This window comes from Chiloscyllium plagiosum, chromosome 1 (assembly GCF_004010195.1).
Source record: "Chiloscyllium plagiosum isolate BGI_BamShark_2017 chromosome 1, ASM401019v2, whole genome shotgun sequence".
NCBI lineage: Eukaryota > Metazoa > Chordata > Chondrichthyes > Orectolobiformes > Hemiscylliidae > Chiloscyllium > Chiloscyllium plagiosum.
Genome location: NC_057710.1, coordinates 67,055,486 through 67,070,686, shown reverse-complemented (window position 1 = coordinate 67,070,686; position 15,201 = coordinate 67,055,486). Strand labels below are relative to the sequence as shown.

At 40.1% G+C, this 15,201-nt stretch overlaps 1 protein-coding gene across 1 annotated transcript in view; it reads right to left on the bottom strand.

Annotated features, from left to right (window-relative positions):
• The window catches only part of LOC122554926 (sodium channel protein type 2 subunit alpha-like), a 156,227-nt gene that overhangs the window by 67,386 nt on the left and 73,640 nt on the right, over positions 1-15,201 (bottom strand). Inside the window, exon 17 of the mRNA XM_043700332.1 lies at positions 12,903-13,015. Coding sequence (XP_043556267.1) covers positions 12,903-13,015 — 113 coding nt within the window. The remainder of the gene's footprint in view (positions 1-12,902; positions 13,016-15,201) is intronic.

The following is a 15,201-nucleotide window of genomic DNA, read 5'->3' as shown; positions in this document are numbered from 1 at the left end:
GAATGGTAAAAGCACAGAATGTACTCTGGATGGGGACTTCAATGTCTATTACCAAGTGTGGCTTGCCAACACCACTACTGACAGAACTGGTCAAGTCCGAAATGATTTTGCTACTAGAGTGGGTCTGACAGGTTGTAAGGGAACCAACAACAGTGAAAAACAAATGACTTCATCCTCACCAAACTGCCTGCCACAGATGCACTTGTGTATGCCAGTATCAGGAAGAGTGACCATCACATAGTCCTTGTGAGAATGAAGACTTGCCTTCATTTTGAGAATACCTTCCATCATATTGTGAACTACTAGCACTGCGCTAAATAGGACAGATTTTGAACAGGGTGAAAGTGAGTACTGCAGATGCTGGAGATGAGAGTTGAGAGTGTGGTGCTGGAAAAGCACAGGAGGTCAGGCAGCATCCGAGGAGCAGGAAAATCGATCCGAAACATCGATTCTCCTGCTCCTTGGATGCTGCCTGACCTGCTGTGCTTTTCCAGCACCACACTCAGATTTTGAACAGATCTAGCAGCTCAGTAATAGTCATCTATGAGTGCCATCAGCAGCAGTCAAACTGCACTTCCCGACAGTTTTTCCCTTATAGCCTGTCATATTCACCACTCTATCACAGCCATTAAGTCAAGGGACAAACTTTAGGTCAGTGAAAAATACAGGAGGGCATACCAGGAGCAGCACTAGACATAACTGAAAATTAAGCATGAATAATGTGAAGCTACAACACAGGACTACTTATGTGCCAAACAACATAAACAGCAAATGATAGACAGGACTAAGTGATTTGCAACTAAGGGATTACATACAAGTCTTGCATTCTTGTCACATCCAGCCATGGATGGTGGCAGGTTATTTAAAAGCTCCACAAATGTCGCTATCTTCAAAGACAGGGGATCTCAGTATATCGGAGCAAAAGATAAGGCTGTGCTTTTGTAATAATTTTCAGCCAGAAATGCTGAATTGATGATCTACTTTGATATCCTTGCGGGGTCCCAACATCACAGGTGCCAGTTATCAATCAATTTGGTTCACTCCACATGAAATCAAGAAACAGCTGGAGGCACTGGATACTCAAAAGGTTGTGGGCCCTGATAACATTCCATAAAATGTACTGAAGAGTTGTTCTCCAGAACCTAACCCCTCCTTAGCTAGCTCTTCAAGAGCAGTTACAACACTGGCATTTACCCAATAACATGGAAAATTGCCCAGGTATGTCCTGTACAAAAAGCATGACAAATCCAACCTGGTCAGTTACCACCCAATCAGTCTATTCTCATTCATCAGCAAAGTGGAAGGTGTAATCAATAGTGCTATCCAGCAGCACCTACTCAGCAATATCCCACTCAGTGATGACCAGTTTGGATTCTGTCAGGACCATTCAATCCTTGACCTCTTTACAACTTTATTCAAACATGGGCAATATTTCAGAGGGTATGAGAGTAATTGCCCTTGACATCAAGGCAACATTTGACCAAGTGTAACATCTAAGAGCTCTACCAAAACTGGAGTAAGAAAATCAGAGAGATAATTCTTGCTAGATGTAATCATATGTGGCACATAAAAAGATGGTTGTGGCTGTCAGATGTTAGTCATCTCAGCTCCAGGACATCTCTACAAGAATTTGTCTGGATTGTGTTCAAGGTCTAAATATCTTTAGCTGCTACATCATTGACTTTCTCTCCATCATAAGGTCAGAAATGGGGATGTTTGCTAATAATCAAACTTCTTGGATACTGAAATAGTTCATATCCAAATGCATCAAGACATGGACAATGTCCTGTCTAGTCTGGCAAGTGGTAACTAACATTTGTGGCATCACTAACAAGAAAGAATCTAACCATCTAACCTTGACATTCAATGGCAATATCATTACTGAATCCCAGCACTATCAACATCCTTACCAGAAAATGAATTGGATTAGCCACGCAAAAACAATGGATAAAAGAGCAGATCAAAGGCTACAAACACGTAGCAATTAACTTGCCTTCTGACTTTCCAAACCTGTCCAAGTTAAAACCACAAGTTAGTAGTGTAATGGAATAACCCCCACTTGCCTGGATGAATGCAGCTCCAACAATGCTCAAGAAGCTTGTCACCATTTGGAACAAAATAGCTCACTTGAATGGCACCATATCCACAAACTTTCATTTCTTACAACACCAATGCTAAGTAGCAGCAGTATCATCCAGAAGGTGTACTGCAGAAATTCACCAAGGCTCCTAAGAAAGCATCTTCCAAACCCTTGAATGTTGCCATTTAGAATGATAACAGCAGCAGATACATGGGAACACCACCACCTACAAATTCCACTCCAAGCCATACACTACACTGATTTGGAAATATAGTACTGATCCTTCAACGGCATTGGGCCAAAATCATGAAACTCCCTCCCTAATGGCATTGTGGGTCTACTTAACCTAAACCAATTTGTTTGTAGTGATTTAAGAAGGGCAACTCACCACTAGCTTCTCAATAGCCTAAAGTGCATATGCTATGAATGAATTTTTAAAAGTTACATTATTGCAAATCATTTACATATTCAATAGATATGACCTACATTATGATTATGATTATTAAAAGCACAATGGCTTTAGGTCTGTCCCTTATTAATGCATACTTTACTCTGCCCAAGCCTTTGTGCCCTAACACAGTGAGTGGTGATTGACACACTCACTCAATGTATTAATCCTTCCAGACCAATATGAGACATTGCCCCTCAAGGTTTTTTGCCTCAAACTATTATTGTTATACACTTGTTTATATGTTAGTATTTACCACTACTCTATTTCCCCTCCAATCTTTGACTTTATAAATCCAGATGATGTGGGTGCTTCTCTATATGCCCTGGAGTTTTCATTACAAGAAGGATAATTTGATTAGAAAAAGGTAGTTGACATGGATTGTCCTCTTATTAGTCTAAGGTCTATGTTCCCCCTTCAACTGAAGGATTGTTAACCTCTTGTATATAATTTGCAGAGGATTTTGTTTTTCCATTTCTATTACTTATAGTTGTCACAGTGGTCCCTGCTATATCAGGCTTTTGTTTGCAGTATTTTGGATTTTTGCTTTTTGTTTGACTCTTTGTGGTGACTTTTATGCAGTCATATACACAACATCTTCAATTTATGTCAGTGGAATTTGATTCTCATTCTACCTGTAGATCTGTGCTGAAGTAGATGGACATAGTTCTTCAAATTCTTGGATATTTTGGGCTATTTCCTTCCACCTCAATCTTCACTTCCTCAATTATGTTACCTGGTCATGTTGTTGTTGGGAATTATTCTTTTGAAGGTGAGGGGATCACACATTTCACTTGAACTTGCCTCTTCTTAATCACCTCAGCCCATAATGGCAGATCCGATTTAGATTAGATAGTTGTATACCATGTTCGTTTGCAATCTGACTCTGCATCTGACAGATACTTCCCCATCTAACCTCTGTAGACAATTAAATGCTGCCTGTTTGTTTGCACTTTTCAAACTTAGTTGCCACTTGAAATCTGAACTATCTTCAGTTTTGATAGCAGTAGAAAACATTTCAGTGAAACCACTATAGTCACAGTTTTCCATCTCATGTGTGGTATGAAATGAAATGCTTTATTTCAATATGATTAACATTGGGAGATTCAGCTTTTTGTCTGTGAGCTGGGTGCATATCCCTGATAAATGTTCTTGCTGCAGCATTACAATGATTGCTGCCAGTGCAATACAAGCAACAGCACTGAAGTTCGGACGCATCTTGTAAATGGACTGGAGATTTGCAATGAGGGTTCTCAGGGGCTGACACATGTTGGATGCCTGAAAAGCACAGCAGGTCAGGCAGCATCCAAGGAGCAGGAGAATCAACATTTCGGGTATAAGCTCTTCATCAGGAATGAAGGGCTTATGCCCAAAACGTTGATTCTCCTGCTCCTCGGATGCTGCCTGACCTGCTATGCTTTTCCAGCGCCACACTCTCGAGCTTGATCTCCAACATCTGCAGTCCTCACTTTCTACTACATTTTGGGCGCCAATGTCTGTGGATGTGGGATCGAATGGCCATTGCCCATGGAGCATGCCTGAGTTTTTGGTGCACTGTTTCTAATGTGGTCCAAGCGGTGAGCTAAATCCATGAAGTGATTTCTCTGGATGAGTTTGTTAGTCAGCAATGATTGGTTTTTCATTTTAATTGCTTGCAAAAACTGAAACTGAGAGAATGTGTGAATGGAACTTTCTGTATCTTTGCCACGTTCAGTCCAGGTTGCTTCCTTTCACATTTATTGCTTAAAGCAATTTCCTGAAAAATGGTTAATTTTTATATTTCAAATCTAACTCCACTGTCTTTTACAAACTGACATTGTACAGGTACATATCAAGGTTCCACTCAGTTTGCACAGCAGAAGATGGCATTAGAGGGAACATGGACATAGATGTAGTATACTTGGATTTCTATGAGATAATAATTCTGGTGCCAATCACGAGGGTTAATTCATGTGTAATGCATTAATGGATGGAAGACTGGTTTATGGACATCAAGCAGACAATCTATAATAATGACTCAGCTGAACAGATTCAATGTAATTTATCTAAGTTTACTGATCGTACAAAGTTATGTCAGAATGAAAGACATGCCACTTCAGGGCCATGCAATGACATCTCCAACAATTCAGAATCTAACAATTGCCCATTGATATTCAATGACATTGCAAACACTGGATGCCCCATTACCAACATCTTGGATTACCATGGGTTCAGAAACTAAATTGGACCTGCCCCATATATACTGCGGCTCACCGTCCACATTAAAAAAATACTGTGGCTATGAGAGCAGATCCAAGGCTAGGAAGTCTATCGCGAGTAATTCACCTTCAGTATTTCCAAAGTCTGTCAACTGTCAAAAAGGCATAAATTGGGTGTATAATGGAATGCTCTCCACTTTCCTGGATGAATGCAGCTCCAACAGCATGCAAAATGCTTGACATCATTCAGGACAAGGCAGCTCACATGACTGGCACAACAACCACCTCCTTAACATTTATTCCCTCCACAATGGATGCATAATGACAGCAGTTTGCAGAAATTCAGTCAGGCTTTTTCAACAGCACCTTCCAATCCACAAGCTCTAATACCTGTATGGACAAGGGCAGCAGATACATGGGAACAGCATCACCTACAAGCTTCACCCCATCCTGACTTGGAAGTATTTTGCTGTTCCTTCACTGTCCCTGTAGTAAAACCCTGGAACTCCCTTCCTAACAGCACTGTGACTGTCCCAATGTAGGACCATAAGACAATAAGATATAGGAGCAGAATTAGGCCTTTCAGTCCATCGAAACTGTCATTCATTCATAACTGATGTATTTCTCAAATCTATTTTCCTATCTTTTCCCCATAACTTTGGATCTCTTTACTAATCAAAAATCTATCTATCTCTGTCTAAAAGATACTGAATGACTTGGCTTCCACAGTTTTCTGCAGCAATAAGTTCCACAGATTAACTAACTTTTCTAATCAACCTTATCAGAGATGTTATTGTACACCTCTGCAGGAGGTGGGACTTGAACAGAGGTAGGGAAAATACTGCTGCACCACAAGATGGTCCCTTCCACAGATTAACCACCTTCAGGCCGTAGAAACTCTTCTTCATCTCAGTTTGAAAGGGTCCTTTCTTCACGCTGAGGCTATGCCCTCAGGTCCTAGTCTCTCCTACTAGTGGAAACCTCTTCTCCACGCCCACTCTGTCCCAGTTTCTCAGTATTCTGTAAGTTTCAGTGAGATCTGCCTCACCTTTCTAAACTCCATTGAGTACAAACACAGACTCCTCAACCACTCCTCATATGACAAAGCCTTCATTCCCCAGATCATTCTTGCGAACGTCCTCTGGAGCCCCTTCAGTGTCATTGCTTTACTCCTCATTTTTACTTCTCCAGCCTTCTTTTCCAGTGGTCAAATGTCCACTCTGGCCTCTCCCTTACCTTTTAAGTACCTAAAAATGAACTCTTGCAGTCTCCTTTGATATTACTAGCTACCTAACTCTCTTATTTCATCTTCGCGTTCCCCGTCCCCGCCACTGCTTGTTTAATTGTTGCAAGAAGTCAGCTCACCTCCATCTTGTCAAGGGCAAAAAAGTACTGGCCTGCCAGTGACACCCACATCCCACAAATGGTTAAAGAAAAAAATCCTTTAAGGAGTGCAGCAGTTTGTCTTGAAGGGAATTATGGTTGGACAATAAATGCCTCCTAGTAAGTGATGTCCACATCTTGTGAACAATTTAAAAAAAATGTGTGCAAAGTCTGCAAAAAGATATGGCCAGAATAGTTGAGTGCCCAGACGGAATGACTGTGAGGGAATGTGAAGTTGTGCACTTTGGTAGTAAGAATAGAATAAAAATAAAACTTTTTAACAAGTGTGAAGTTTCTAATTGTTACTGTTCATGGAGACTTGGGATGAGCTGCACCTGAACTATGCTGGGACCTGGGTCCAGGTGGATCGTATAACTAGATCTGTGGATAGGGCTTTACACTACATAACGCGTGCACCCAGGTCTGGCTGTCTGTGTGTGTATGTGTGTGGCTGTCTGTGTGTGTTTGTTTGTGTGTGTATGGCTGTGTGTGTGTGTGTGTGTGTGTGGTTTCCAGAACAAGTTATGGGACAGTGAGAATGGAAAGGGTCAGGAAACTAAATTCAGGCATCGCAAATAAGGGGACAACAATAAGAAGGAGGGATAATGCAGACTGAGGGTGGTATACTTATTTATTTATTTTTAATTTTTAGATTCCCTACAGTGTGGAAACAGGCCCTTAAGCCCAACAAGTCCACACCAACCTCCGAAGAGTAACCCGTCCAGACCCATTTCCCTCTGACTAATGCACCTAATACTAGGGGCAATTTAGCACGGCCAATTCACCTAGCCTGCACATCTTTGGACTGTGGGAGGAAACCGGAGCACCCAGAGGAAACCCACACAGACACGGGGAGAATGTACAAAAATACACACAATATACAGAGCAAGATAAATGAACTTGTAATGCAGACTGAAATTGGCAGGTATGATGCTGTGGGTCTCACAGAGGCTGGCTGCATGGGGTTCAGGGCTGGAAACTAACTATCCAAAGATACACATTCTATTGAAAGGGTAGACAATGGGGCTAGACTTGCCATTTTAGTAAGAAATTAAATTAAATCAATAGCAAGACTTAATATCGAGTCAGAAGGCATAGGATCAGTATGGAAAGAGTTGAGGAACAGCAAAGGAGAAAAGACGCTGATGGGAGTTGTGTCTAGGCCTTCTCGCTGTAGTCAGGAGGTGGGGATGAAAATAGTGGGGTTATGGGGACTTCAATATGCAGGTGTACTGGGAAAATCAGATTGGAAGTGGATGTCAAGAAAATGAATTAATGGAATGTCCATGAAATGCGTATTTTGGAGCAGCTTAAGGTAGGGCTCACTTGCAAACAGACAATTCTGGATTTGAGGCAGACTTGAATCAGTGAAGGTGAAGGAACTCCTTGGGGGCAGTGACCATAATATAATAGAATTCGCCCTGTGGTTTGAGAAGGAGAAGCTGCAATCAAATGTCTTGGTATTATAATTGAGTAAAAGTAACTGCAAAGCTGTGAGGGAGGAGCTGGCCAGACTTGATTGTAAGGGAAGCCTATCAGGGAAGACAGTAGAGCAGCAATGGCAGGAGTTTCTGTGGGTAATTTGGGTGGCACAACTGAAATTCAACCCAAGGAAGAAGAAACAAATTAAAGGTGGGGGAGAAGCGGGAATGAAGCAACCATGACTGACAAGGGAAGTCAGGGACAGTAGAAAAGCAAAACATAAAGCATACAATGTGGTGAAGATTAGTGGGAACCAGAGGATTGAGAAGCCATTAAAAAACAGCACTGCTTAAAAAGCAAGAAGGGGGGTAGAGGCTGAAATATGAAAGTAAGCTAGCTAGTAATATCAAAGAAGATTACAATAGTTTCTCTTTTTAAATATTTAAAAGGTAAGTGAAAGGCAAGAATAGATATTGAACCACTGGAAATTGAGGCTGGAGAAGTAGTAATGGGAAACAAAGAAATGGTGGAGGAACTGAATAGGTATTTTTCATCTGTTTTCACAGAGTGACATCAGAACTTCAAGACGCTGACAGGCAGAATTAAGTGTTATGGCCATTACGAAAGAGAAAACGCTGGGGATGCTGAAAGGTCTGAAGGTGAATAAATCACATGGGCCCGATGGACTACACTACAAAGTTCTGAAGAAGATAGCTGAGGAGATTGTAGAGGTTTTGGCAAGGAAGTGGCAGCTGAAATATAATGTGGCAAAGTGTGAAGTTATACATTTTGGTAGGAAGAATTGAGATGTAGAATATTGTCTAAATAGGGAGTGACTTCTGAAATCTGAAGTACAAAGGGACTTGGGAGGCCTAATTCAGGTTAACAGGCAAGTTCATTTGATAAAATGAAGGCAAATGCAATGTTGGTATTCCTTTGAAGAGGGCTATAATACAAGAGCATGAATGTACTGCTGATGCCATATAAGGCTCTGGTCAGGCTGTATTTGGAATATTGTGAGCAATTTTGGGACCCGTATCTGAGAAGGGTGTGCTGTTTGGAAGGGTCCAGATGTTTACAAGCATGATCCCAGAGATGAAGGGTTTGTCATATGAGGAGCTGTTGAGGACTCTTGGCCTGTACTCGATGGAGATTAGACGTTTGAGGGAGAATCTGATTGAAACTTATAATATAATGAGAGCCCTAGAGAGAACGGATGTAGAGAAGATATCTCCACTAGTAGGAGAGACTAAGACCCATGGATATATCCTCAGAGTGAAGGGGCAATTCTTCAGAACTGAGAAGTGGAGGAAATTCTTCATCCAGAGGGTGGTGAATCCATGGAACATGTTGCCGCAGAGGTCAAGTCATTGAATGTATTTAAGACAGAGATAGATGGGTCTTGATTATTAAGGGGAACAAAGGTCACAAGATGAAAGCAGGAGAATGGGGTTGAGAAATATATCAACCATAGCAGATAGGGTAAAGGACAATACAAAGGGATTCTACACATGTATTAAGAAGAAAAGAGCGACTAGGGAGAGAATGGCACCTCTTTAAGATCAATAACTTTGTCTATGTGTAGAATCACAGGAGAAAGATGAGATACTAAATGAATATTTCACGTCAGTATTTACTCTGGAGAAAGACATGGAAGCTAGGGAACCCAAGGAAACAAACAGTCATGTCTTGAAAAGACTCCACATTACAGAAAAGGAGGTGCTGGAGGCCCTAAAGTGCATAAAGATAGATAACTCTGCAAGACCTGATCAAATGTATTCCAAGACATTGTGGGAACCTGGAGAAAGAATTGCAGGGTTCCTCTCATAGATATTTACATTGTCTGTAGCCATGGGTGAGGTGCCAGAAACTTCAGGGACTAATGTCATGCCATTATTTAAGAATTGCTGCGAGAGAGGGTCTGGAAACTACAGACTGGTGAGCCTAACGCCAGTGATTGGTAAGTTGTTGAAGGGGATTCTGAGAGACAGGATTTACATGCATTTGGAAAGATAAGGAATGATTAGGGATAGTCAGCATGACTTTGTGCATGGGAAACCATGTCTCACAAATTTAACTGAATTTTTGAAGAGGTCACCAAGACGATAGATGAAAGTGGAGTGGTAAAGGTTGTCTACATGGACTTTAACAGTGCCTTCCACAAAGGTCCGTACAGTAGATTGGTTAGTAAGGTTAGATCACATGAGATCCAGGGAAAGCTAGCCAATTGAATACAAGATTGGCTTGACGTTAGGAAACAGAGAATGGTGGTAGAGGGTTGATGTTCAGACTTGAGCCTTGTGATTAGTGGTCTGGCGCAAGGATTGATGCTGGGTTCACTGTTGTTTGTCACTAATATAAACAATATGGATAAAACTAAAGGAGGCATGGTTAGTAATTTTGTGAATGACACCAAAATTGGAGGTATAGTGGACAGTGAAGAAGGCTATCTAATGGTACAATGGATCTTGATTAACTAGTCCAGTGGGCCGAGGAATGACAGATGGAGTTTAATTCAGACAAATGCGAGGCGTTGCATTTTGTTAAGACAAACCAGGACAGGAATTAAACAGTTAATAGTAGAGCTTTGGGAGTGTTGTCGAACAGGGAGACTCAAGGGTGCAGGTTCATAGTTCCTTGAAAGTAATGTCATAAGTAGACACGGTAATGAAAAAGACATTTGGCACACTTGCCTTCCTCGGCAGGAGCATTGAATACAGGGATTGGGACGTCATATTGCTGTAAAAGACATTGGTAGAGTCACATCTGGAGTACTGCATACTAATATTTACAAGGAGGTTACTGAGACTGAAGGATTTGAGTTATAAGGAGAGGCTGGATAGGCTGTGTATTTTTTCACTGAAGCGTAGGAGGCTGAGGGGTGACCTTATAGAGGTTTATAAAATCATGAGGGGCATGGATAGGGTTAATAACCAAGATCTTTTCTCCAGGGCAGAGGAGTCCAGAACTAGAGGGCATAGGTGAGAGGAGAAAGATTTAAAAAGGACCTGAGGGCCAACATTTTTATACAAAGGGTGTTTATATGGAACGAGCTGCCTGAGGACATGGTAGAGGCAAGTAAATTACAACATTTGAAAGACATTTGGGTAGGTACATGGATAGGGAGGATTTAGAAGGATATGGGCCAAACGCAGGCAAGTGTGACTTGTTCAGTTTAGCAAAACCTGATTGACATGGACTAGTTGGGCCGAAGGGCCTGTTTTTTCTGGGCTGTATGACTCCTTGACTCCATGAGTCTATGAAACATGATCAAATGATAGAGTAGATTCAATCGGCTGAATGACCTAATTTTGCTCCAATATTTTGTCTTATGGTCTTAAAGAAAAGTGAAATATTTGCATCTTTCATGACTGCAGGATGTACCAAAGTGTTTTACAGCCAAATTTACTCCTTTTGAAATGTTGTTTTTGATGTAATGTAGGATAAACATCAATCGATACAGCTTGAAAATATGATAGTGACCAGTTAATCTGTTTTAATTACATTGGTTGAGGTAGTGTCACCTGGGCAGACTTCCTTGCTTTTCTTTCAAATGGTGGCATGGAATCTTAAACATTCAGGGCAGATGGCACTTTGCTGTGACATCTCATTTTCACCTGTGTCAGTGCTTGCTCAGTTTTACACTGGTGTATCAGTCTAGATTTTCCATTTTAATGTTTGAAATAAGATGTGAACCTTAACCAACTCTCATGCAAGATTTACCATTAAACTAAGGCTGACACATATGCATTTCTCTTAATTTTTGATGAAATTCTCTCACGGATCTTTTACCATGCTAATATTCTGCATTATACTCACATTTAAGTACAAATGGCCCATTTCCTCTTCAATGATGATAACACTCAAATTAATATTTTCTTAATTTTATACATAAAAATCCTTCTGCACTCAGAAGTTGTTAACATTAATAGCATTTATTTCAGCACAGAAGATACTGTACTGTATGTACAGTACAGACACGTATGTCAAAAATGCTAATCTGTGGTATAATAATGAAAAAACATGTAAAATGGAGGGGTATTGAGGTGGTACAGTGAATTTCCACATCATTGCTCTGTGCTGTGGAATTCTAGTATGCTGATATATCATCACAATTCCACATATGGAATAAGGATTTCGCTGTTTGCTATTTGTGGTTCAAATTGTAAACACATGTGTAAAGAATGCATTTATGATTTTGCTATAAATAACAACAGGACAAAGTCTTCTCTTATTCTGAAGGATCAATTTCAGCCATTTCATTGTGAAAATGATGCTCAGTTAATTAATCACAGGGAGGTGGGGGAAATCAGAAGTATACATCACCGTCTGCTAGTTCCTCTTCAAGTCACACATCATCCTGACTGGGAACTATATACCTATCTTTCATTCCTGTAACTCCGAAACATCACTGAGGGGGGTCCTACAGCTGAAGGATGCAAAGTTTTAGGAAGGCAGCTCACTAGTATTTTGTCAAGGGCAACTAGGGATAAATGCTGGTCTAACCAGTGACTTCTATATCCCATGATGACATTTTTTTTAAAAAAACAACTCACTCTCATGACAATCACAGAACTGGGGAGAAAAGTGTTCAAATTACTGAGCAGCACTCTTGTAGAAAAGTCAGGTTATGAAAAGTCATTTTGAAGTAAATTAATCCATTAGGAAGTGCATAAGAAAGTTCACCAGTCCCTTCTAAAAATTAATTGAGGAAGAATAATTAGTTTGATTTACATCAGTGCAGGTTCTGGGATGGGATTTCATGGGAAAGCATGTAATTAGGAAGATGCCTTTGAAATTGCTCCTATTTGTGCATCATTGTATCAATTTCTAATTCCTAAGTTTCCCTGTCAGTTTTATTAACAGTTGACAGAATGCAAAAATGGCTGTAAATAAAATGAAATCTGGTTAACGCTTAAGGTCAGGGAAAACCTACTGAATTAACAGCATATGAAAATTATGACTCTTTTGATGTATGGAAATTTTGATTTCATGCCATCATTCCTGTATATTAAGTGCAGCAAGCTCAATGTGACCTATATTAATGTTATTGGAATGCACTAATTGAAGCTATAGGTGGCCCAATATGCTGAAAAGGATTACCAATCTGTGTAGATCAGTATGCTTGGATGAGAGACAGTGAGGTTTGCAGTGTGGAGCCTCATTCAGAGGCTGTCTCTGCTTCAGCAACCAGATCACCAGTTTTCATCCCATATCCTCTCTCAAAGAGTAAGAGGGACTCCCCCTATGGCAGGGTGATTTCGTGTCTCGGTATCACTGTGCCAACCAAAGTTTCATTATATGAATTATTAGATAAACTTGCTTCAAACTTTATAATATGCAAACTAAAATAAAAGTAGACACTACCAACCCTCATTCCTTCCCAACGAGAAATGGCTCGTAGAGGTCTCAAAGCACGCAGTGTTCTGAGAGATCGCAGTGATTTGAAGGCTTGAATGCTGTTGCCTAACATACTGAGCCAACCTATCTATAAGAAAAAAAGTCATTGTTGATATCTTGAATAAATTATTTTACATGATTATCTGAACACAGATAAATATATATAAACTATTATTTTTCAACCTGTTTTCACTTTTAAACTTCAGGAATTTCCATTTGGGAGTAATGTTTCTTAGAAATACTTAAATGGATGTAAGTACAGCTGAGCCATGTGGCTTAACACGTACAAAATACAAGTTAGATGCAGGAGTAGGTCATTTGGCCCCTCAAGATTACTCCTTCATCTAATAGCATCATGCTTGGTCTGATTTAACCTCTACTCCACATTATTATCCTAGTATGTTTCACCCGTTTCTTACCAAGAATCTGTCTATTTCTGCCTTAAAGATATTCATGATTTGGAGGCACTGGTGTTGGGCTGGGGTGGACAAAGTCAGAAGTCACATGACACCACATTATAGTTCAACAGGTTTATTTGAAATCACCAGCTTTTGGAGTATTGCTCCTTCATCAGGTGAAGTGTACCTGATGAAGGGGTTACACTCCAAAAGCTTGTGATTTCAAATAAACCTGTTGCGCAATAGCCTGGTGTCATGTGTCTTCTGACTTAAAAATATTCAAAGTTTCTGCTTTCACTGCTTTTCAAACAAGAGTCCATAGACTCACATCTTTCTTACATAAGTTTTTTTCCCCTTGTCTCTTTCTTAAATGGAGGTCTACTTATCTTGTAATAGTGACCCCACTTCTATATTTCTCTACAAGAAGAAACATTGTTTAACACACCCATCCTTTCAAATCCCTACAAGACCTTACATGAGTCAATAAAATCACCTTTTACTTTTCTAGACACCAGCAGAAACAAGACTAGCCTGTCCAACTATGTTATATAAAAAATCCTGCCCAATACAGATATTAATCCATTAAATCCAATCTGAGCTTCTTCAAATGTATTTAAATCCTCAAAAAGGAGAATAAAACTGTACAAAATAACTCTGATATAGTCTCATCAGTGTCCTGCACAACTGAGGAATAACCTTACCTACAATTCCCCTTGCAATATTGGAAATATTCTATTAACTTTTCTAATTACTTGCTGTGCCTGCATTCTAACCTTTTCAGTTCATGCATTATGGCACCCAGATCCCTCTGCATCTCAGTGCTCTGCAATGTCTCATCATTTAGATGGTATGTTTCTTTTTTATTCTTCCTGCCAAAATGAACCGTTTTACATTTTCCCACATTATACTCCATTTTCCAAATCTTTGCCCATTCAATTAACTTATCAATATCACTTTGTGGCCTCTTCATATCCTACTCAAAATTTACATTTTACCTGTGTTTGTGTCATCAGCTATCACACCATCATTCCCTTCATCCATGTAAATTATATATATTGTAAGAAGTTGAGGTTTCAACACTGACCTCTGCGGCACAGGACCTGTTACATTTTGCTAACTAGAAAAGCAACAATTTATGCCTACTGTCTACTTTCTGTTAGCCAGCCAATCTTCTATTCATGCCAATATAATATCCGTACACCATGAGCTTTTATTTTGCACAATAATCTTTGATGTGGCACCTTACAAAATGCCAAAGTTCAGTGCCTCAAATAGTTCCAGTTTATGACAAATATTATCTGCATTATGGAGATCTGAGTAACTCCAACTCGGATTGCTATACAACAGCCTGAATGTTTGAATACCTCAAATTTCTGCTTTGTATAGCATTACTACCTGTTTTAATAAAGTAATATGCTAGCAAATTGTCCTTTTCCATCTCCGCGTGTCAGTCCCCCAGGCTGCTTCGAATCTTGCCATGTTCATGTTTCTTGCCACTGCATCATTTCAACTGGTCTTGAGCTTTCCTCTTCTCCTTTAACCTGTTGTCCCAATTCCATCACTTGCCTCACTATATTTCCTCTCTCTCACACCAGATGACCATACCAGATGAACCACATGGAGATTTTATGAAGCAGAGCTAGATTTTAAGGAATGTTTTATATGAGGGAAAAAGTGCAGAGGTTTATGAAGACAATTCCAAAACTTACAGCCAAAGTAGTTGAAGGCACAACCACCAATTGTGGGGACAGAATTCATGGATTTGCAAGGAGCCAGAATTGGAGGAGGGCAGAGATCTTGAAGAGTTGGAGCAGTTTACAGAGATAGGGAGGAATGAATCTGTGGAGGGATATGAATAAAGAATGAGAAGCT